The 24,745-nt window shown below is 41.3% G+C and overlaps 1 protein-coding gene across 2 annotated transcripts in view; it reads left to right on the forward strand.

Moving 5' to 3' along the window:
* WWOX (WW domain containing oxidoreductase) overlaps positions 1 to 16,449 on the forward strand; it is a gene marked incomplete at its 3' end in the record, with an annotated part of 535,942 nt that extends 519,493 nt beyond the window's left edge. Inside the window, exon 9 of one of the 2 annotated variants that reach the window (XM_082319966.1) lies at positions 16,261 to 16,449. In XM_082319966.1, the coding sequence (XP_082176092.1) occupies positions 16,261 to 16,449 (189 nt within the window). The remainder of the gene's footprint in view (positions 1 to 16,260) is intronic. The other variant, XM_082319965.1, reaches the window with a different exon arrangement.
* Positions 16,450 to 24,745: the final 8,296 nt, after the last annotated feature.

The raw sequence follows: 24,745 nt of genomic DNA on the forward strand, positions 1-24,745 counted from the left end.
TGAACATCAGCGAGAGGAGTAGTCTGAAGAAACTGTCTTTCATCTTTGTGGTGGGCATGACGTTAGCTAGCTAGAAGAAAATAGTGCTATTGTCAAGAAAAAATGTGAACATCCAAAAGCTGGGATAGCAGGAGCCACAAAGTGGTTCTGAAGCATTGAGTGGCACGTATGGGCTTGGAAAGGGAGTTCCTTTAATCCTGAGTTGGTACCAGCTAGAAAGAACTGACAGTGTTTTATAAATATACAAAAAGAACAGAATTGTATGTGTTTCCACCTGCATGATCCAGAAAACCTCTGCATCCATCTATTATGTAAACAGAGCAGTTGCCTTCCCTAATCTTTTATCTACCTGCCCAACCTGATCAGGTCATGCTGTTTTCTTGCAGTGGACTTGGCGTGCATTGGCAGTGCCGGTTCATGCTTTTCAGTTAGCGCTGGGACACTGAGCCGAGCAGCAGGCCTCTCCGGGCTCCCATTTCTCAGCCTCCTCTTCACTTGCATTCTAATTTTTGTGGCTAGATTGAGTGAGGGCTTCAAGAAAAGGAAGCTAATGGTTCTCGCAGATTAGACTGTCTTTTGCCAAAAGAGTTTAAGAGGTGCATGTCTTAGTATAACAGTATTGGCATCGGTAGTACTGCAGCAAAGAACTCTATCCAAGGAGCCTAGCTGAGGCTGGAAAGAGGTGCTGCAGACAAATGAAGAAGGCAGCACAAAGCCTCTAATCCTTCCAGAGATAAAACATTGAGGGCATTGCATAGAGCTAATCAGGGACACATAAATTATCAACATAACAGATGTAAGAAAGCATTGTACAGAGAAGAAAGTAGAGTTCAGCTGAATATAGGTCTGGCCAGATGTGTAAACATGCACCTAAGCCGACAGAAATAGGAGCAAGGAATAAGTAGTCTTCAGCAAAATTTAGGATGCCCCATTAATGTCATTCCTCACCTTACCTCTGCTATGGAACTTACACCTGACTGTCTTTGCTCCCTTTATTCTGCTATTGATTAACCTGGGTAGAATGTTCCCCTACATTCCTTTTTTCTTGGTTACTTGGTTTGTTGTTGCAGTTTGTTCATTTGTGGTTGTCTTGAAAGAGCAAAGGAAATTTGACATGGCAACTGAAAGCACAGAGATGCAAAGGTGCTTTGTAGTCTGATGAGGTCAAGAAGTATCATTAGCTCAATGCACAAAACTCTGTTAGTAAATGTGAATATGATTTGTGTGTGAGGATCTCTGTGAGCAATACAAAACAACTGCATGAAAGGCAGCTGTAGAAGCTGTATGCTCAGATACTTTATTAGTGTCCACTTGATATTTTAAGTGAGCAATTTTTATATATATGTGTATATAAATATACACATACGCACTTGTATATTTGAATTTCAGTGTTTGGTAGCATTAGAGAACGATAACCTGCTGCTGGGCAATATCAGTTACTGCATCTATAGAATTACTGTTGGACATGTACTGATTTCCTAATAATAATCAAAGTGATCATTCAGGCTACATTTAGCATGCCTGGATTTAAAATGCAAAACAGCAACATACTTCATGCAAATGTCAACTCTGCCTATGTTCTAGAGTGCATGTCCAGAGGAGGAAACAATAAGTTTACTCTTCTCCCCAATTAGGCTTTTGTGAAAGGCTCAGTTATGTCTCCAACTATCGCATTGAACACGCACTAAAGCAGCACATTAATGTGCCTTTTAATGCTTCTTAGGAGTAGATCAAAAGAAATGTCAGGTGCACTTTACATTCCTCCCGTGATGTGTCTGAGGCTGTTAGTGCGTCACCTCTGCGAGGGCCGTTGTTCCCAGGACGCTCCTGAAATGCTCAGGGATTTACCACGGCACCGCTACACCTCGTGTCTTGGCTCCACAGTTTGCTGAAGCTGGTAGCGTCGTGCTGCTGTCACCGAGAGCAGATTTTGGCCTTTGCTCTTTGGAGGGAGAAAAGAGTTGTTGAAATCAATCCTGGAGAAAGTGACTTAAAACTCAACATGCTGGAAAATGGAACTTAATTAATGGGAGCAAACTTGCAAGCCTCCACTGTAAACTGTTATTATTTTGTTTGCTTGCTTGAGGGAATATGTCAGAGCGGTGTTTACCTTTTCTTAGTACAAGCTTGGTTGTTCTACCCGTCATTTATTTTTACGTGATTAGCAGGTGGACTTGTGGCTCTGTCACTCTAAACACAGGATGCTTAAAATGTGCAAGAGACAACTTTCGTTAACACGGACAGCATTGTCATTTCGCTGGTCCTGCGCTGCTTGGCTCCGTAATGGTGTGGTGATTGATGCGGCGCATTGCTAGCACGTGGCTCCCGTCGGAGTATGGGGCTAGTATCGGCCAAAAGATTGCAGAGTGCATTTAGTGTTTGAGAGACAGCCAGGATATCCCAGGCACCCACTTCTCTACCAGATACTGTGAAAATAGAGATGAGCCTAGGAGGTTTGCAAAGCTGAGTGGGTACAGCATTAATATAGAACATGTGCAGCAAAGAAAAGGTACCCAGTGTCAGATATAGGATCAAAACTGCAAAGCAAGAGACAAGGCTAAGGAAAGTATGTGAGAAGAAAAGGAGAAGCAAATGTATAGGGGGAAAGAAGAAGCAAGGAAAGAGAAATGCTGCAGTGTGCAGGACGAGGACAGGAAGCTAGAATTAACGCAGAAGCAGGGAAGCAGTGAGAAGGGTTCAAGTTTAGTAACAAAGTTCATTTCTATATGTTTTCCTCTTTCAAATGGATGCTTTGAATAAATAGTGCTTTCATTTCCCATGAGGCAGAGGTGAATAATAAGTACCTCATCTGGGGGCGCTGATCTCCCTAACATCAGTCATCTGCTTGCAGCCTTACACTCCGGCAGTGCTTTGGCTGAGCAAATTAGCCTGAAGTGTTGTGCCCTTGGCTGGCAAATCCTTTCAACCCGGTTGAACGGACAAAATGAATACCCAGATTGTTCCTACGTCTGTTATTCTCTCGTGTTTATCTGGCTGAGCTGTCAGTCAGGCCATTATAACTGTGGTGCACACTCAAATGACTTGTCCACTCACAAAAGCAGAGTCTGTTGATGATAAGCTAAACAAAACTGGAGAGCGACTGTTGACAGAGTTGGGGGATCTTGCAAATGTCTCAGGTAAAAGCAGCAATGCAATTTGGGAAGATACAGAAAGAGCTTTTCTTACGCGTGCGTAGTTTTAAAGTGTTCGCTGGGATTTGTCGGCAGATGATAAATGGGCATTTATAATGAATTGGGTTCCTCTCTACTTTAAACAAATTAAGTGGCATGCAGAAGATCTCTGAAACTTGAATGTTGAATGTATATTGCTCTTACTAGAATTAATTAGCCTGAAAAGACATAATTTACTCACACAGGCTTTGCCAGGACAGAGTGTAGCTGTGATCTGCCATGTGCCGTCCCCTCCCCAGCACTGGTGGGAGGAGTGGCGAGCACCCACAGCGCATCAGGTGGGCTGTGCGGGGCTGGCCGAGGAGAGCGGCCAAACCTTCCCACAGGGCTCTGGACACAGTTAACCCTGAGCTTTTAATTACCCTGGTTCGTGTTTGCAGGTCCCATGGGTTTGAATGTGTTGGGGGCTCGTGCCTTCCCAGGCCCGGAGGATGTTTGCATGAGGGGGGATCGTTGGTTTTACTTGTAAAAGGAATTGGGCTTCTTAAATATCCAGCAAAGCACTGAACGACACAGGTGAAGTGCTGTATGAAGATTTATTTCCTGACTTTTAATTTTTCCACTAGGACCCTCAGTTAGAAGTGAGACTCTGAGCCACTCCTGAAACTAATTTGATTGCATGACGTTAAATAATGCGTTACCTGTCTGCTGAATGTGAATATAGCCAAAGCCTTCTTGGTCCTTTAGCCTCATGTTTGTGATCATAATTAACAAGCTTAAAGTTTACAGACTGTGAACGTGAAAGCAGTCTCAGGTGTTTGAACAGTGCTGAGCCGTATAACAGAGAGAGTCTCCTCCAGCTCCTTCCCAGGTGGAGAAACTCATGCAGTGCTGGATTGTCAGAAGAGTTTTCTCCATCATCCCAGCATCCTACTTTCTGCAGTGGAAAGGGAAAAGACAAGACTGAGTAAGGCTGCAATGGTTTAGGTCCTCATAAGTGTCATGAAGAAGCAGAGGGAAGCTTAAGTAAAGGAGATTCTGCGTCTTGCTGAGGATTTGTTATGATGCATAGTTAGCGGGGAGATGCCACTGAGAGCGTGGCACAGTGCAGCCACATCTCTTTTATCAGCAGCTTGTGCCTTCAGTATCCCAACCCCAGTAGCCTTGTTGGCTGTGATGATAACTGTAACGGATGGTACAGCTATTTTTCATCAAATGCTTGTTAGTCAATTTATTAGATTCCTAATATACTAATGCACTCATTTGGCAGGCATCTCGGCAAACGAGACTTGCAGTGGAGTGTACTCATTCAAAGTCATGGTAACTCACAGGTTGCTGATTTCTCATCAGCACTCAGAAGATAATTTGCAAATGTGCCATTTATCATTATGCGCTTTGTAGAAGCAGATCTCATGAATGGGATAAACAGATAAGAGTCTAATAATGAGCATTTCTTTCCCAAACACCATTACCAGCTTCTAGAGTATTATGTTTTATATACATTGCACATACTGCACCTATATGTGCATCTGAGTTTGCATGTGCTAGTAAAGTAGCTGGGGACACAGTTTTTTAAGGATGGCTCATGCACTTATTGATCTCTCTGCTGAGGGACAGAGGGTTGGAGTGAGTTAGACGTTGTCTACTGAAAGACATAAGACTTATTTGTAGTAGTCTAAGAAGCGATGGGCATGTGTGGACTTTTTCACCGTGAAAAGCCACCACTAACCTTCCGGCTTTCCTTTTCTCACTGGAAACATAAGCACCTGTGAAAAGCCAGTGGTAAAGCCAACAAAAGGATTATTCAGAGGCTGGATGGTAAGGATTATATGGCAGAGGTTGCTGAAGGAGCGCTTTTTCTTCCACACCAAAGACAACACGCTGTATGGATGCTCTGACCTGTACTGCTGTTTGCCACTGCATTTGGCTTTGCATCGATGACTGCTTTTTATTTGCTTGTTCTCTTTTTACTGGGAAGAAGTCTAAAGTAACAGTAGCCAGGCGATCAGTCTGCAAATGCGATTCCTGTCTCCTCTTGTGACATTCAGGGTGGAAGGCCTGCATACAAATCGTTGCTACTTATTTTTGCTTCTGCAGATGTGATTTTATTAAACGAAAGGTGTAACAAGAAGCCCAGCATAGGAAGGAGCCCTTTTGCCAAATGGTCCTGTATGTTTAGCTCTGCGACTGTTCTCCAGCAGAGCCGGGAAACCATGCAAAGATAGCGATAATTGATTCCATTTTATATAAGTTAAAAACTAGCTTTTCCCTCCTAGTGTGAAGGTAATGGGTTTTGTCTGTAGAAAGATAATAATCCTATGAACCATTTCTACACCCTCTATTAAAGAATAGTACAGCTTGCACTTGAACATAATGCCCATGTCAGCTCAGCTTTTTAAACATTCATCTTAAAAGAGTCTTCAAGGACTGGAAAGAGATCTTCACCAGACACCAAGCTAAGTTTGAGGAACTTAAAAAGTCATGAAGATCCTGTCAATTAATGTGTTTATTCTTATACATCTACTCTGGAAAAAGCATCTTCAGACATGAAAGCTGTTTTCTTTCGATTAAAAAGTTGTCATTGCATTTAGTTTCCATAGATAATGCAGAGGGGATTTTTTTTTCCCCCCTTACTGTATTGGGGAATAAATGCATCTCTTTTTTCGTCTTACCGTTTTCCTCATAGGAATCTTCATTCATTACATGAACAAAAAAAGAAGGAAGAAGACAGCTAAATTGAAACCTTGCCTCCAAATTTGTATGCGGGAGGTGACTTGATTTATAAGCTTAGGTAATTTCATTTTTGTTCACGCTCCTTCAATTGAAAGGCTCCCACAAACAGTGTTACAGCACTGAAGGGAAGAGATGGGGAAATTTATCAAGCTATTTATCAAATTATTTTCACAGTCTGTCAAAGTCATAAGCATGCTAGAAAAGAAACATAAAGAGTATGTTCAAACAGAGGAGTGTGTCTGAGTGAGCAGCTGGACTGCAGCACAGCCAAAGAGCAAAGACAGGGCCAAAGACGTGGGGACTGCTCTTGGCTGCGACGGCATCTGCCCTCAAACCCAGTCCTGGCACTAGTGGTATTAGATCCTTCCTTGATGGATTATGGGCTGAGAAAATGAAATAGAATACATCATTAAACAGAAGGAGAGGTCAGAGCAAAGGGGATAGACTTCCCCCCTCTCCGAGTCTCTGTTGAGGTTTACAAATGGGGATAGTGTTGAATCTAAATGGTGCACATCCTCGGTCAGGGAGTGAATCGCATCCTGAGATGGGACTCCACGCTTTGGAGAAAACAGCGTTGGAGTATGCATCCTTGGTGGTGGGTCTTGGGAGACAACGTTGACAAAGCAGGGAAAAAAATAAACAAAAAAGCAACTGAGATTGAAGGAACCAGTCTAGTAAGAAATCTTTAATTTCTACTGAGCTTTAAAGGATTTGAGTTGATTTTTTTTTTAACAAACCAGTTCAAGTACATGCCTTCAGATTATAAAAGTACCTGAAATTGCCTAGAATATCAGCATGCATAGCTTGTTAGTATTTACATATATTTACATAGGAAAACAAGAGAAAGATCTACAGTTATTTACAGTCTACATAGGAGAAGAGAAAGGCAGCATAATTGTATTTCCTAAAATACAGTAGTTGAATAGTCAGCACATGCATATTAAGATATATTTGCATGAGAGAACGCAAATGTTTTAAGACATACCTTTTTAACTCCCTATGCTAAGGTATAGCATAATAAAGGTAATTTTTTTTCTGTTTTGTTTCTAGTCTATTTGCATCAAGTGCTTTAAAATGTTCACTAACACAGCGGCAGCATTATTTACCCTGGCAATTAAAGCAACAGTACACACGATAATTTCCTACTAACTAGCAACAAGCTGCTGGTGAATGAAATATCTATTGTTTCTCATTATCCATCGACCAACATACAGGGATCTCTCCTTGTAAAGGCAGTGCCTAAGCTATCACCATTAATTATAGAAGTAATATAAATGAGACTCTACAGTATGTACTAAATGAAATATTAACAAGGCCAGTGTCTTTGAGCCTGAAAGATGCACTAACAGGGCACACTTTACAGCAGGCTATCTATGAAAATCACACATACATAATACAGGAGTGCCTGGCTTACAGCTCTAAGCCGAGACTTTAGAGGCCTGTTTCCTAGATCTGTATTATTGCAAAATACATTCCCTTAATTAGTTTCTGGAAGACAGAGTTAGTAGTTAATTTCTTACCATGATATGCCCCCTTCATAACACCCTGTGGTTTTTCAATGCATTGTATTACTGAAGCGTGTTTGTCTGTGTGTGTATGTGCATATGTGTGTGTGTATCAACAGATGAAAAACAGTCTTTATCTTTAAAACCTAAACAAACAGCTTGTTAAATATTTGTCCCAAAAGGTCACTTGCTTAAAAAGCATTGTGTTGTGTGGGGTTTTTTTCACTCATATCTAAAATGAAAGTCAGCCTAAAAAATTATCTGTGCAATGAAGGAGGAAGCCAAATGTCAGTATTGTGATGACATTCTTTGCAATACTGCATATGAAAAAGTCTAAATTCTGACTAGTAATAGTATTAAAAAGCTATATAAATATATACAGCATATACAGTACTGTATGTATACATACATTTATATAAAGTATATATATAATTAAAGTTAGGTACAGCAAGAACATAAAACATTTCAAGTCAGCATAAGTTAATAACAGACGTGATTTCAATGAATTCTCATCTACGTACGTCCAAACACCAGCCAGCCCTATTCTGATGATTTAGTTGCAGCAGCATATCTAATCTGTCTTTTTGGCAGGATATGTTTATTGTCAACAACCTGTTTGCCCAACTCTTCAAATTACCCTTGCCCGGAAGAATCCGCCCTCAGCTGGCAGGATATATGTTTCAGGAAGATTTCCAATATCCTCCTTAGGATTTCCATTTTTGACAGTGACCGACAAGCAATGATAGGACTCATGTTTGTATAAATGCACATCGTAAAATCTTAGAAAGCGAGTGACAGAGATTTTCAGGTATGATCAGCTCCCGATAGTGCTGTGGTGATGCCCAAGGACTGTCTCTTACATGCTCTCTGCTTCTCCCTCCACTGGCCAGCGTTGGCACATAGGGCAGGGGGCAAGCAATGGACAGCAACATAATATGGTCAACCTGATCGCACCCTTACCCCGTTACACTCTGAAATGAAGATGGATAATTTTTCTCAGGGTTTTTTCCCAAATCCAGAAATGAACAAGAGCATGCAGTATCGTACCACTGTTCCATAGTAGCCTGCGAGAAGAAAAGAGAAGCAATACTGGATCGTAGAAATTTGCATGCAGTGTTCAAAACTGCCACTTCAGTGGAGCAATGATGTTTTAAAAGTGTAAATCAGGTGTGAATGGGAGTTCAGCAGGCAGGAGAAGAAAATGTAGAAGTGATCTGCGTGGAAATGTGATGTGGGTAAAAAGACCAGGGTGAGCAGCCTGCGGGGCGTGCTGCTGCTCCTGCTGTTGAAATGCTGGCTGAGCAGGGTAAAGCCATATGCTTCATTAAAGTTTTTGAAGCTTAAGATGGCTCTGTGTCAGGCTTGAAACAATTTTCAGGAGCTGATTGTGGACTTTTAATATACTGGGAAAAGGAAGGAATACAGTGCTGCCTGTGGGAACAAGCTCCCTTCCAGGTGCTGCGGTAAGAGCAACTGCATTGCACAGACATAAGTATCTGATGCTGTCTTAAACATTGTATGGTTTTATCTGAGATATCTGTGAGGGGCTGGCAAATACAGTACCGGACCCATGGGAAATATGTGCCCTTCCGGAGGACAGCTGTAGAGCATGCGGGATATCCTAAGGCAGCTCAGATGTTGTAAGACCCATGTTAGGCAACTGAATCCCACCCCTGGTATGCAACGATGGCTCTTTCTAGCATATGCAAAGGGTAGGAGAGAAGAACCCATGGATCACCCTTTCAGGGGCTGGTTCCCTGTGAAGCATCCATTTTTGAAGAATTGAATGGTGTTTTGGCTAATAAGAGTTTTACCAAGTTGTCAGTGAGCTGGGCAAAAAGAAACAGGGCACAGGTGAGAGAGGGAAGAGACTGGAATAGGGCCCGGTGTAGCAGACAGCTTCACAGGTTAAAGAATTAAGTTTATACAATAGGGAAAAATATCCATGATTTTAAAAGGTAATTACATTTTTGTCAGCTATTTTGCCAACCTTGTTCTACATCTTCTACGCATTTTAACAACAGTTTATAATATAACACTTTATACTTACACAGTGCTTTTCAACAATAAGTGTGAAAGCACTCCATAAATATGCACTAGTCCTCACAACACCCCTGTGAGGTGGGTAGATAATAGTACTCTCCCCATTTTACAGCTGGGAAAAGTGAGGTACATGGAGTTGAAGTGACTTGTCCAAGTTCACTTGGGAAGTAAAAGTCGAAAAGAGAAAACCAACCCAGTTCTCCTGACTTGACGTCCTGTATTGTATTTTTTTTTCCTGTGGAATGATTGCAGACAATCTGTTTGACACTGGATGTTGGAAGTTTTCAAGCACTATCATTGCCGTAATTGAGAACATATGGGGTGTTGCATAACACAAACAACATGGTGCATTATCAAAATACATTTATTACAATGGACACATTTTCTTTTGCAAAGTTAAAACCCAGAGTGTAAGTTAAATATAGCTGCATATACTGGATAGTTGAAATAATCACTAGGTCTTAATGCCTCAGCAGTTGAAAACAAATCCTCTTTCGTGAACGACTGCAGTTTCCTTACTCAAAGAACATAACACACTTATCTTCTATAATGTATGTAAAGAATACTGTAAATGTGTAAAGGTCTTAATGATGCTAAGAAAAGTTACAGCTTGAAACCAACTATGCTTTGCAAGTAGAGAAGCTGATGGAGTTTTGAGTCTTTGTAGTTGGGAATTAATTGAAAAAGGAATACATCAGAGGAAAAAAAGCAGACCTTATAGATTTTGGTTTATCCGTTGTATTATCTTCTAAGAAATGCTTTGCTGGTTTAAATGTGGTGATGGGGGAAGGGGAGGTGGTTGAATATCTCTGGTTTAGATGTGGTTCAGTGAGACCTTTGAAAAGACTGTAATTACAGAGTCAGTTCAGGTCACGTTTTCCTGCTGGCACTTGGGTGGAGATGGGACCTGAAGTCAACTGAGCCCGATTTGTTTCTTAGATCATATTTGGCAGCTCCAAAGTTTTATTTTTTTAGCTACAGATATGATTTCCATTTATCATACTCACCCAAACTAGCAAAGGCAGGTCTCAATTTCATATTTCCTTGCTGAAAAAGCAATCAGGGAATCCTATTTTCTTACAGGAGACTAATACATACATATTCTGAGTGTTACTCATAAGATAACTGTGCATCTGGGATTGCGCTGAGTAAGAGGACTGCAGCAGGAACTGAACAGTTCTCCTGTCATCTCACATGCGAGACTAAAACTCGTTCACTGCATTGTACAAAAAGTGACTATCCTTCACAGCTCTGAGTTACCCCAGTAGGAAACAGAGCAACATAATGCCTGGCTTTGAGAAGTAGCTCCCTCAGCTACAACTGGCTTCAGCTGTGGCTGATACCACCAAATGGCTCTTAAGACTGCTCCTAAAAGCACTTCAGATACTGGGGAATCCTGAAGGTTGAAGGAGGATATGAGGATTTTAGACTTGCTAGTGATTTTCTGAAGAGGTCATTGTGCTCTGTGTGGTTTGCAAAGACTTGATGGGGAAAAAACACTGATTCAACTCATCTGTTGAAACATTTTAACATTACAGAGAAAGGAATAAGTATATTTTGAGAAGACTCTGCACCACAATCCCAGCTGGGGGTTACTAGCAATCCCAAAATGAAACAAATGCATTCTGAGGGCAGTTTTCTTCCAGGAGGTAAGCCAAAGCTCAGCTGCTGAGCCGCAATCTGGAGCGGTGGCTCCCCAGCCCGCTGCAGGCAGCCTGTGCCCAGCTCGGCCAGCTGGATGGGTGCACGCCCCAGCAGCGGGGCAGCACGTCCCTGCAGCCCTGAGTATCAACGCCAGGCTTGCAACGAGCAACGGAGCAGATTCTCAGCAACCACAAATGTGCGGGGCCTCAGAGAAGGCAATGGATTTACACCAGGTGAAGATGGGGCTCGAGGAATATAAAATTGCAGCTGTAACTTTGGAGTTTGGTTTGGGCAATTTGGAAATGATCATTGTGGAAGTAGGCTCCATATCACTTTGTTTGTTATTCCAAGGAGACCTTATATTTCATATCAAATCAGGAAATGACTATTGCTGAAGATAGCTGGTGAAGAGCTTTTCCCTCTCTACCAGAATGGATTTGAACCCTTCGGTGTCCTTTACAGAGGCACAAAGAAGGTATGGGAAACCCCACTGGTTTCATGATCTGGAATATGTTCATAACTACCTCATCTTCACATCGCTGTGTAATGTTATTCCGCTATAAATGGTATGTTCACAGTGATGTTGTGTGGATCTGATATTTTTGTGTTGTGGATGTGTTGGCTTTGTCTAATAGTCTTGAGGTGAATAACAGGAAAAGCCTGAAGACTTGTAAGGAAGCACTTGCCTTTTTATTTCACTTGAGCTGCTTGCTTTGAATCTGGCCCTTGTCACAAATACTCGCCCCTCATGTCGTTTTGAATTCACCTCTTCCCACTGGCCATCTTTTAAAATGCACTGTGCTAAACTTAACCTCAGGCTACCAAGATAACTGACCTTTATTCTTAATTTTTCATAAGAAAATAAAAATCTTTTCAAAGAAGCTGATCCCATCTCACTGGCAGGCAATGTTTAATGCTATCTGTATGCCCTTAACAGAGTTCAGAGGGGATCTTATTCATTTGTAGTTGATGATAAGTATACAGATAAGTTATGGCATTGTTTCTATTATTTATATGCTTGATATGCAAACTTGCTTCAGAACAGGAATCTAATTTTAGAAAATAAACACGCATTCGAAAGTAGACAAATCTGAAAACTAAACATTAACTGTGTAATATGTTTTCTTATCGGGAACATAAATGGTATCTTAGAATACTAATGGATGCATTGCATATATTAATGAGGGTTTTACCGTATACTGTATATCAAGAACCCCTTTTCTTTTACTGTTAAGATATTCAATATTAATTTGTATTCAGTGCCATCAGTTACAAATCGACAGCTAGCAGTTATGAAATAAATGTGTATAAACTAGTAGCTACTTAGTATTTTCATCTCAACAAAGGATTTTGGAAGGATGGATAATTTAGATCTTTGAGCCTCAACTATAAATAAACAGCAACTGCTGTATAAATCCCACCCTGCTGCAGTTGAAGATTGTATTACAAAACTGACAAATGATTTGCGGAAGAGCATGATGAACCCTTATTACTAAGACACTCTTCAACTTAATCCAAAACAAGATTCCCGGGTAATTTTACGTACGCTAGAAAGATTGATAGCGTGGTGCTTGCCTAGCAGCTTTCAAAATGTTTGACTGGATCGGAAATGGCATTGAGGCATGATTAAAGATTCAGTTGGGCTTCTCACAAATTCTTTATCCTGTGTATTCATCATTGCAACCCGCTGCCTTTGTTGCAGGTTAAAGAAGGCTGACCCCCAGCTCTGGTGATTAGCACCCTGTACAACTGACGGACCTATGGAAAAAAAAAATGTTTAGGTTGCCCAGCGCTTTTAGCATTGTTTATCAGTTTAAATTGTTGGGAGGGGGGGCGTTAATCACAATAGATCAGGGAGAGTCTGTGACAACTGACAAGCTCATTGTTTAAGACATTTTTTAACGAAGTTGTTAACATTAATTCTTTTATATAGTACTCTAATCTTCTTCAAATTATGTTCTGACATGGCACAAACCGCTTGGCATTGAAAGTCATTCAACAGTGATTAAAGTGCTCTTTTTATCGGTTTAAGAATGTTTCATCTTGTATCAGCAGTATGGAATTGTTTACTAATTAGATTCCCTAACATCCTCTGCTGTCGTATGCTGATGATATGTGAACAGGAAAGCTGATGAGCAAAAAATTAAAACTTGCTATTAAACTGTCATAAGGCCCAACATATAAAGATGTCACTCAAAAGACAGTGTTCATGAGGGATAAACAATATTTACTGAGAAACTAAGCGGTTTCTCAGCCTGGCTAGGCATGGCTGGCAGTGCAGGCATTTTGCAGTTATCTGTAGCTATGGCTCTTCCCGGAGGCTTGTGGTATCTGAGTCGTACATGAAAAGGAGGAATTTGTCCCTTGAGGACCTTCCTGTCGAGCATGGCATAGACGGGGCTCCTAGGAGTCACGCTTTGGGCAGCAGGTTGGGCTAGAGACCTGACGACCCTCCTAACCCAAAGTGTGATTTGATTCCTGTGATTATGTGATACTCATTTCCCTCTGTCCTTGGGCAAGTCACTTAGATCCTCAAATGTCTGAATGCAACTAGCTCACGTTCACCAAACGAAATTAAATGCTTTGAGAATCTGGGATTTACCTTCTGTTTCGTAGTTTTGCCATCTGAAGGAACCTCCTAGGCTTGATGAGTTCATCTTTGTCCGTTATTCTGAGATATTAAAGCTTTACCCTCTGTCAATGAAGGGATAAATATGACTGCATTTCTCTAAGTAATAAGAAAGGTACTTTTCTTTCAATGATAGAACCATTGAACTTTCTTCTTCCAAAAGAGCCAATACGATTGAAACATTTAGAAAAAACTAAAGATATACACAGCCAAAAAGCAAGTGGCACATTGCTTACATCCAGTTCTCAGTGAAACACTGGAGGCATCACAAGATAAAGTGCTTTGGGCTTCCAGCCACATAGTCTTTTATCACTTAAAGTAAATATCCTACGCTCACACAGGGAAAACTATTCTCTTCTTTTGGAGTCTAGGTTGCGTCAGTGTTCGAAGTATAAAGCACTGCTGTTGTACTGTGGGACACTTTTCTGCCTGCTGAGAATTTTGTTTAAAAGTCGTCAAATTTCACTCATTTGGGAAGATAAATTATTGTTTGGTTTGGATTTTAAACTGCTTTGATAAACTTCCATTTTATGAATTAGATGAATTCTATTAGAGCTAGCCTGAGTTTAGCTTGGCTGGACGGATGCTTTTCAGCAATAGCTTAAGGGCTCTTACTCTGCATTGAGCAATTTAGTTTAATTTTACCTTTCTAATAAAAGTCCAGTTGAATTGCTTGCAAAAAACTAATAATACTCTTTCGGGGCTTTGAATCATTCTAAACAGCTGAATATGGTGATCATACCTGTGCTGTGGAGCTTTATAGGATAGTTCAAATGAGCATAGGAATTTTATTGTTCTCTATTAATATTATTTTCAGTAGAAATCTCTTCCATTTCTGCTACTGCCTTTAAGATACTTTCTCTTTTTTAAAAAAGATATTGGTTTAATAAGAGGACTATGATGTATTATACTAACTTTAAAAATATTTTTGTCTGCTGATAAATATATGCCTTTCAAAATACTTAATACAGACAGTTTTGGTTTACCTTGTGATGGGAGATCATTTCTAAGCTGTGGAGTCGTCATTACCAGTTTAATCCCATCTTCTGAGAAAAATGCATGTCTTGAAAGCAAATACGCCTTTCTTTGCAGTTACAAAATTGAGACACCTCATTTAAGGAGAACTGGGGCTTTTTAGACTGCTTGCTGCCCTTGAAGGATGAGAATGTAAAGTAGAGGTCTCTTGCAGGTTGACCCCCTAACAGCACCCTGAGTTTCCTTGGTTGTGACAATGAAGGGCCAGAAAAAAAGAACTGGAGGAAAATCACAAGAGATCGAAGCCTATTCTCTTTCCCCATTAAATTATCCTAATGCGGCAACATCTAATTTCTCTTCGTTTACTTTTTCAATCATACTTGGCAGCTTCTTTATTCTGATTCCTATCAGCTCATAATTAGTTACCACAGAAAGGACTAAGATGTACATAAATAATCATAAGATGCCAGATAAACTGTATCGGTTTTAAATTAGTGTTGTGTCTTGCTATGTGCTCTCACCTATTATTTTTAATTATAGTCTACAAAGCAAACTAGCTTCTTGTCCTCTTTACAGCTATTCTGGCACTGCACTTTTAATCTGTGCCAGGGAATAGCCCATAGCCGGCGCAGGGGTGCTTGGCCCCTCTGTGGCCTCAATCTCTAGGTGTCTGTTAGAGAAATTTGGAGAAACCCATTCTTCCTGTTTGAACGTAAGTTCACTTGGTATTTAAAAGAAAAAGAAACCCTGATCCACAAAAGCCTCTAATCTACCTGCTCCATTTCTTAAAGCATGATAAGACATGAGAAATGGTTGTTACAGAACAAAAAAACTCACTGGAAAGCTTCATGTCTCTGCAAAATCAGAACCCCTCTCTGCCTGCAGCAGATAAACATTCTTACAGGGCAGCGGTGACAACTGCCACAGTGAAACTGTTGATCAAAGATATATGGGCAGGTTTGGCACCAATCCCGACTGCACTTTACATGATAGGTCTTAATTGGAGTGCCCGGGTTAATTTTGTACAAGAGGTTTAAAAACCCAAGCAAACAAAATACATACATGGATCAGCCTGTGTTGCTGGTCAGGATTACGAAGCTGAGGTGCACGGTGTTTTCTGTGTTTCAAAGGGAAACCAGGAACTTTTGAGGTGCTGCTTTTAAACCTGGCTCAACTTTTCTGGTTTCAAACACCGCCTGGGCAGACCCTGCCCCTCTGCGTCAGCCCAGACTCTCCCTGCCGCCGATCCAAGGTTTTATTGAAAAGAGGCAAAAGACATGAGACTGGGACTGAGGTTCGGGATTGTCTTTTTCTTTTCTTTTGCTCTAAGAGGAAAATAAAAAAAAAAAAAAAAAAGTCCTCACTAAGGTTTTTAGTAAATAAGCGGCCAGCAGGCAGGCAGCACCTTCAGCCGGGTTTCAGCCTTGTCACCCGGCGGGTTACCCTGCCAGCTGCAATGCTTTTCACCGATGCTTTCATAAGACGCACAGCTTCAAAGGACCGCAGTCAAAATTACAATGATAAAATAGCTATATATATATTTATATACGTTTTTTTCTCTCTCTCTCTTTTTTTTTTTTTTTTTTTTCTCTAATTCCAGCAACAAGGAGCTGCCACAACTGTCTACTGCGCCACAGCTGCGGAGCTGGAGGGCCTGGGAGGGATGTACTTCAACAACTGCTGCCGCTGCCTGCCGTCGCAGGAGGCGCAGGGCGAAGCGACGGCCGCAGCCCTGTGGGAGCTGAGCGAGAGGCTGATCCAAGAACGAATTGGCAGGCAGTCCAAATAACAGGGAGCTCCTGGAAGGATCAAAACACACCAAGTGTGTGCACGCTCAAAAACTGCCAACACTGGAACCTGTCCAATCTTATCATCTAGAGGGTTTCCATATACCTCAGATACAGATTAACCAGTGTTAAATGAAATAATAGCAGTCACAACATAGTGAAAAATGTTAAGTACTAATGGGAAATGGGGAATACTGTGGGTTAAAGGGACAAAGCAGCTTCCTGGGGCTTAGTTAGTCTTGGTTCTCTTTCTTTTGATTATAGCCTGTTCAAAGTGTAACCCAAGGAGGCATCTTTTGTCCTATTTTAGAAAAGCAATGCTGCAGATATTTTCTGTTGTTTTGATTAATGTGTAGGTATGTAGCCCAATATGGGATTTCCTCTTTATTTTGATAATTACTGTCTGTTAGACTTTAGGTATTGATGGGGAAGTGGTAGTTGTGTTGATTCTTTTTCCCTACAAGGATTTTATTGGGTGTGGCAAATAAAAAGATTATGGAGGAAAGAAATCTTCCCTGCCCTTGACTGCTGGCTGCAAATATATCTATCTGCGCTGCCTAGAAAAAGAAGGTGCAAGAAGACATCTGAACAGAAATGGTAAAGTCACAGCTACTTAAATATTTCTGATTTTTTTCTTAAAAGATTATAATAAAAGATATGTTGTAAACCGTTCCCTAAATACCGTTGAGTTAGCAAAGATGATGTTGTCTCCTTAAGAACACACAGGGTGTAATCAGGGTTTAAATGGTATTTCCATCCATTCTCAGTTCACAGTTTTAAAGAGGTTTTTTTTTTTTTTCTTTCAAAGTTCACAGTTTCTCAGTTCTCCTGATACTGTATTCCATTCCAAATCTCTCTTTTTTCCTTCAATTTAAATTCAATAAAACAACATGCTTGCTTGAATATTGTCACCTGAAGAGAAAGTTTGTCTCATTTCTGCAAATGTCTTAGTTCCAATTTTTTTTTTTTTTTAGAAAAGAAAACTTGAGGAAAAATAAAGAGCTTCTTGTTGATGCCAAGAAAACGCTGTTTTTTTTCTTGTTTCTTTCTGAGTTCATTTTTTGTATTTTGTGCTTTGTAGCTGTCTTCATGCCAGAAGGTTGTCCTAAGCCATCCCCAGTCCAGCATCACATTTTCTGTAGACAGAATATAAACAAATAAATAGGACACATTGTTAATAGAAGCTTATTTGACCCCCTTATTATTTATGATTTATTGCTAACAGTCTGCCTTCTGTGATTTTTCTTGTCTGCAATCATGATGCATTTGATTAGCTGTTGAATAGGTGTTAAAGTCAAGGCACGCATTCACCTGGCAGAAGTAGCCACAGCATCCTTCCATCAAAACACCCACCACACTTATATAAGGAATTATGATATTGCAGTGTAACGACTATACCTTACAGTCATATATTACAATTTTTTTTTTTTACTCTATTTTTTTGACTTTATGGCTAATTCTACTTTAGTGTAAGCTCTTCTCAGGTAGGTGGTGTTCAGCCTCCTATGCGCATAAGCGTTGAAATGTCTACAAGTAAAGTCTCTATCTGTGAAACTAAATTTCTTCTGAGTGGACAGGGGGAACCTGGGAGCCACTGCTCTCGGATCTAGAGTGAATTAGCTGAGCTGGCTTTATACAAAGAAAATGAGGGCTTTCTCTTTTCCCTGAAACCTTTGCCATCCTTCAAGCTTCTGCCCAAGTGCGGCCTCAGCCGCTCCCTTGTTGGCCCCTTCCTTACCTGACTCCACAGTCTTTCCTAAAGCAGTAGCAAAGAATATGTGGCCTTGCTTATACCTGCTACACCGCCTGTGTAGCAACAGCCTTCAGTAAATAAGCAATCCTGCCCATGTGTCTTCCTCTACTATCTGCAGCAAGCCCCTTCCCCAAGGCCAGCACATCCTAAGGAGCTTGCTCCTGCACTGAAACATTTGGTGGAATAAAGAAATGAAAGGGTCTGTTCCAGAAAGAACAACACCTCTTTTCAGCCTTTCTGGAAAAAAACCCAAGCAAACAAACAAAAACAGAAAAAAAAGTTCTTTTTTTGTCTCCTAGAAGTTTTGTCCAGTCTGTACCAGATGCTGGTATAGTGTAATGTCTGAAAACTGTAGTGGCATGGGTCTAAGTGTTTGCAAGTTGAGGTGATGATTACAGTCAAGTTCCTTGTATTGTCTGGAGTTTATCTGGGGAGAAAAACTGATTAACTTCTGTCACCTATGCAACAGCCTTCTCAAATGCATTATTTTTCCTTTTTACAGCCAAACAGAATTACTCTCACATAATAATACAGCTGGTCTATGACAGCAGAGCTTTGCATCAGAGCTTGGCATTGCTGGGTTAAGAAGAAGCAGTAATTAAGCAATGCTGGGAGCTCTGCACTCCCCCGAAGGCCTGGACCTTATGCTCCATTTAGGCGAACATTAATAACCGATAATGAACACCCTGTAATTCCTTATTGCTGAAATATTGCATGCTTTTATGAGAATTCAGTACTTAAAGAGATTGCCTGCCTTCCTTCAAAGAATATCTGGGAGGTGTTTTTCCTCTGTACACAGCTCACTATTTCAGTGTTATGAGGTAAAAGCATTTTTAATGTTAACATAGTTTTGCATTAGTACGAAGTAAGCTACCCCTCTAACTTCACTGAGTTGGTCAGGTTCCTCTGGTTCCTATTTCTGGTTAATAAATATTTATTGACGCTAGTGTATTACCCTGTCTAGAATTTCACTGTCAGTATTTTCTCCAACTAAGTTAAAATTACTTTCTTGCTCTCAATTTCTTTCTAACTTACTTTTCCTTTTTTTTTCTTTCTTTTTTTCATTCTTTGTTTTTCTCTTTCTCTCCTTCTTTTCTCTCCCTCTCTCTGTCCTCATTTTTGTCGATCACTGTCATGTGTTGAGAGAGCCAAGCATAAAAAAGCTTTTTTTTTATCATTTTCATTCTAAATAAAAAAATGGCACAAAGCTGTAGAGCATTTGCTTCTATTAGAAACACGTGTGAAAATAATTTTTCTTGCACTCTCAGCTTGGTTTCAGCACAGGAGGGATGTGCAGGGGGCATTAAAAAGGAAAAGCAATTGAAAAGCAACAGACTCCAAACCCTCCATTTTAATATCCTAGATGTGCCTAAGTCATTGGCTTTCAAATATATTTTGGTGTAAAATTTGGCACATTTACAGCCGGTCAGATTTATTTATTTGACTGGCTTACATTTTTCCGGTTGATTTACCTGAGGCAATGTCTGTGTGAATTACTCCACAATGCATTGACTCCAGTGTTCATTAAAGGTAGTTAAGTGATCCTGTGTCTAATATTAAAGCAAACCCCATTAACCTTAACTAGTATCATATCAGCAAAACAAAAAGAACTGAATAAAGCAAAATAGATTGGGTATTTATAGTTCTTGGAAAAGATCCAGCAAACTTACATCAAGCTCCTAATTGTCCTAATAAGCACTTGCTAGTTATCCCCATAAAAAAGGAGGAGGCTGGGTAAGGACTGTGTCTCTGATACACTGCTCAAGCCCCACAGGACTTTCTGAAGGGGAGGCATTGGAGGGTGATGCCACAGAGCATTTCCCACCCACATGCTGAAGGGCGTTGCTTGACCCTTTCGCCTCTGCTTTCCTTCCAAAGTCAACATTTCCCATTTTAATGATGGGGCTTTGCCCCTGTCTGTATGGGTGCCCTGGGTCTGTCAAGTCCACGTAGGTGAGCGCACAAACTCCCTTGCTAGGAATGAAGAGCCACCAGAAGCTCTTAGGGGAATGGAGGTGCCATTTCAATCAGTGACAGCTTCCACTGCAGCAGATGTTGCCCATGGTCTGCCCAGAAAGTAACTGACTGCTGGGACCTCTACTTGCAAAACCAGATAGAGGTGAGCCAGCAGAAACCCATGCCAAGTCTCGACTATTCCCCCCCCCACTTTTTCTTTTGACATCTGTAAGACAAATTTCAGACATTCTCAGACCAGGTAGGGATTTTTATTAGAGAAAGCCTTTCCAGCAACACTGCAATAATTTGACTTATATCAAGGTTGAATAACTCCTTGTCAGGTGTTAAGCTCATGACCTTTCAAGCCAAACACACTTATACTAACCAGTTTACCATTGGAATGATCAATATCTTGTAAGTGAGAAAGTCTAGACAGATCTTATTTTGTCCTTTGGTATCACTTGTGGCTTTGGAATTGATCATTATATGTGGCTGGGGAAAAATTGCCTATACATTTCATGCTCTGTATTTATCTTGACAAGGTTCTCTAGGATTATATTTTCATAATCTGAATGGCAGTGGAACAGCTGCTCAGACTGTGCAAGTCCTTCTTATCAGGCTGAATTTAAGCTACGGTAATTACTCTTTCTCCTTATGTATTTCTTTTTTAAACAAGCGTGTACTATACATTAAAATGTATGGTTGGGGCGGCAGGGGGGCATGCTGAGAAGCTTGGAAAATGCTGCTAAAACGTATTTCTTTCCATCCACAGTGGCTGATGTAGGCTTGTATTTTATTCTAGATGTAAGCCCACATCTGAGCATGCACAGTCTCTGAAGCATGATCCCAACCTACACTGGGAATACATTGTTTTATTAACAAATCTTTTAGAGTCAAGATGCCCTGAGACTGGAGGCAGTTTAGGAAAACCAGAATAGCTGTTGGTAATACCCAACAGTGAACACACTACTGACTGAAGCCTTTGACCGGTGCCTTCGCAAAGAGGTCCCTTAGCGACACCCATCCCCATCCCCAGGGGAAGCAGCCAAGCCACCCCAGGAGCACAGCACCCACATGAGGATCCTTGCCGCCGAACCGTCTGCCTGCTTCAGCCAGCAATCGCAGAGAGCCACGCAGATGCCAGGCACTGGAGGTGCCTGGACGACACGGTGATGGAAGCATTGAAATACGGCCGACAGATGCATGGCTGTTTGCTGATGTCCTTCACCGTGGGACAGAGGCAACGGGAAAAGAGAGAGGTATCTCGGAGAGAAAGAATGTGCTGCTTTTCCCTTGATTCTTTTTTTTCACAGTGCTAACTATGTTATTTACTAGATGCCTTTTCTGGGCTGTGCTTTTTCTTCTCTCCCCCACCCCTGTTGCGTTTGCAGAGTACTTTCCAACGGGTGTTTCGTGAATTAGCTTCATGCTTTAAAAGAGAAGATTGCTCTGGCAGAGAACAGCATAGTTGTAAAAGTGTCAAGGTGTTATGAATGTCCTGATGATAGAGCCCAGTTGTTATCTGCTGGGTAGTGAGGGAGGATAGCTAATGATGTGCAGCATGTAAACCGTTTGTTGCTCTAATCCATCTGTGTGGAGAGGAGTGAAAAAGAGGGGCGAAATCCTGGGAAAATTACTTGGACAGCTGGAGATAAAGTGTGTACTGATGGAGTCATCCAGAGGTAGCTGTCAACATGAGCTGTGTTTGCATATAATCCAAGCGATGCACCATGATTCCTTTTGGTATTTTTTTTTTTATGGGGGTTCATGTGTCTGTGCACAGACCTTAATTACTATCCAGTATCTCTTACCAACTGGGCTCCAGTTTTAAGTGAGGAATGTGATTTTAATCAATTCATGGCTGGGTGGTGGAAAGAAGTGCTACAAACAGACCACAGCAAGACATACAGATCCCTTTGGAGGACCTGAATTAAACGAGAAGCAGTCATTTTATTAATTCTGCTTTGTTTTATAGACCTTTTATATGGAACATTACCCATACAACTTCACTATCTAATTAAAAAGGGCTCTTATCAATTTGCTGGGCAGTTGCTTATGCAAAAAAAAAAAAAAAAACCAAAAAAGAGAGGAAGAAATAATATATATTTTTATTGAATCCCAGAAAATCATCTACCTTAAGGGGGTACAGAACAAATCACCAAATGCCTGGTGAGAATATTTTGGCTGGTTATCTTTACTCTTTTAAAAGAACCGTTTTAAAAACTGAACGTTAGCCAACACTTTGGGAATGAAGTCTGCACGTTGTTCTTATGGAAACCTTACGCAGGTCTGGTGCAGTGCCACGGATGTACGAGCACAGTCTAAATTAGCGGCTTTGTACACTGGATTTACACGACCCCTCGTGGAAAACCAGGCACCCTTTGCCTTGAGCTGGCGTTAGCCTCGAACAGCGGCAGCTTGAGCAGCACTGTAATGTTCTTAGTGGGGATCGAGAACCGCGTGTGATGCTTGCGGGCGTGAAACACGTAAGCTTTTTGCAAAGGGAGGAGAGAGAAAGCGAGTGCATGGGAGCCACGCCAGTCCCGACTCTGATCATCACATCAACACGTAACTAATGGCCTTAAAATGGACGTTGCCTTTCGCAGGCAGCCTGAGAGGAAGGGCAGCAGAGGTGGGGAAAGGTTATTGAAATGGGTAGTGCCTTTCTGTATGCAGCCCTCTGCGCTTTGTGCTGCTGCCTAGTTTATGCGTGGGACGCAGCTGAAGCCATCCCAGCACCTGAAAAGCAGCGTTACAAGAAACCAAGCAGGAGGGAAGGGGAAAAAAAATGTCTTCTGAACCCCTTGCACCTCCATAAACCCTTTCTTTATGTGGCGTATTGGATTTTACAAGCACAGAGTCTGCTGGGAGCTGTCTGCCGAGCACACAGTTAGCAGTGATTGAACACCAGCGTTTTAGCATTTTGACTTAAATCCAGTGTAAACTTGTAAGTGAACTGCTGGCCTGGGCTCGGTCTCTGGTGGACAGCAGTCAGCAATGCATCACAGGCTGCGCAGCCCACGGAGCACCCGGCCGGCGGCCGCGGGTCACAGTTCAAAAGAAGCCTGAAATTTCACTTCAGTGGATCCTGAATTACCTCTCATCCCAGGGAAGGCTTTATTTCTCTCCCTCTTTTTCCCTTCCAGCATTGAGCCGGCGTGGCTGGAGAAGAGAGGAGAAAGGGAGCCGGTACCGAGACCATCTTGAATGTACCTGGACTACAAACAAACCAGAAGTATTTTCCTTCCAGCAAAGCTGTTCCTTTAATCTTTATGAGCAGGAGAAATTCATGCATTACAGAGGCAAAAAAATGAAAAGGGAAGGGCGGGTGGGAATAGTTGCATTAGAATTAAGCCCTGTTTTTAATATGACACCTGTCAGACTTATTGTTAAAAATATGGAGAAAGGCTCCCTTCAGAAATAATAACATTGCAGCAAGGTTAGTTATAACACGGTGAGTCCTGTCAACAGCCGCAATTAGAAGTTGTTTACTATCGAGCGAAATAGCTCTGCAGCATCGGGGCTGTATGGACGTTGCGTGTTGTTTCAGCCCCAGCCGAGGGCTCACAGATAATCCTCTCCTCCAACACAGCACGCAGCCGAGATGGGAGATTCCTCCCTGCAATCACATTACTTTCCTAATGACACTATCACCCAACCAGGGATTAAGTGCTGCTTTACAGTCAATGAATGGTGTCACCAGGTTTAGGCTGCTAAACAATTAAAGGGTCAATTTACGGCGTGTTAGTGGGTGGGGGTGAAGGGCAAGGGAAGGGGGATGACTGGCAAGGAGAGCCCCTGATAAACAAGAGCTGTCAGAGAGCCCTACCCTGCAGGGGCAACTATTTCTGTCAGCTGGCTCTTAAAAGGCATCCTTCGCCGTCGCAATTAAGCCCCTCCGCCGGGGCCAGCGTGCCGCTGCTGCGGCCACCCGGCAGAAATCCCCTTCTGCGGTGGCTGCCAACTGCGACGCGGTATTTGTAAGTCACCCAGCACTGGTAGTTAAACTCAGACCACAAAATTAATTTCATTTATGCCTTCAGCCAGATTTCCAAGTAAGGCTCTGGAGACATAGGAGAAATTAATTTATTAAAAAGCAATAGCTTGATAATGCACATGATGATAGAATAAATGAATCTGTTCAATATCTTATAAAACAGTTGGCAATCACATAATAGAGCGTTCATTGTCAATTTAGTAGCTTGTCTCATTATACTCTGCAAATAGTAGTAAAATGGTGTATTATTCATGAACCAACATGCTTTAATTACTTTTAGTGCACATTTATTTTTTCAAATGTAATATGAGTTAGATTCATCTATAACTGTAACTCAGCTTATGAATCTTGAAGCGGTAACACAAACTGGAAGAGAAATTTTATGAGCACAGGAATCAGTTTCTGGGAAGTTCATAACATTTCTATATGCTATGAAAGCAGGTCCTAAAATGCCAACCTCAGATATCGTCGCAAAGTTGGATTATAGCCGATAATACTTTAATAAATACAATATTATTACTTGATAATTTCATCAGATGTAATTTCATGTTTCGTCATTTGCTAGGTTTTTTTTTTTTCCCTGCCATAAAGC

This window comes from Platalea leucorodia (genome assembly GCF_965183815.1).
Source record: "Platalea leucorodia genome assembly, chromosome: 8".
NCBI classification, from domain to species: domain Eukaryota; kingdom Metazoa; phylum Chordata; class Aves; order Pelecaniformes; family Threskiornithidae; genus Platalea; species Platalea leucorodia.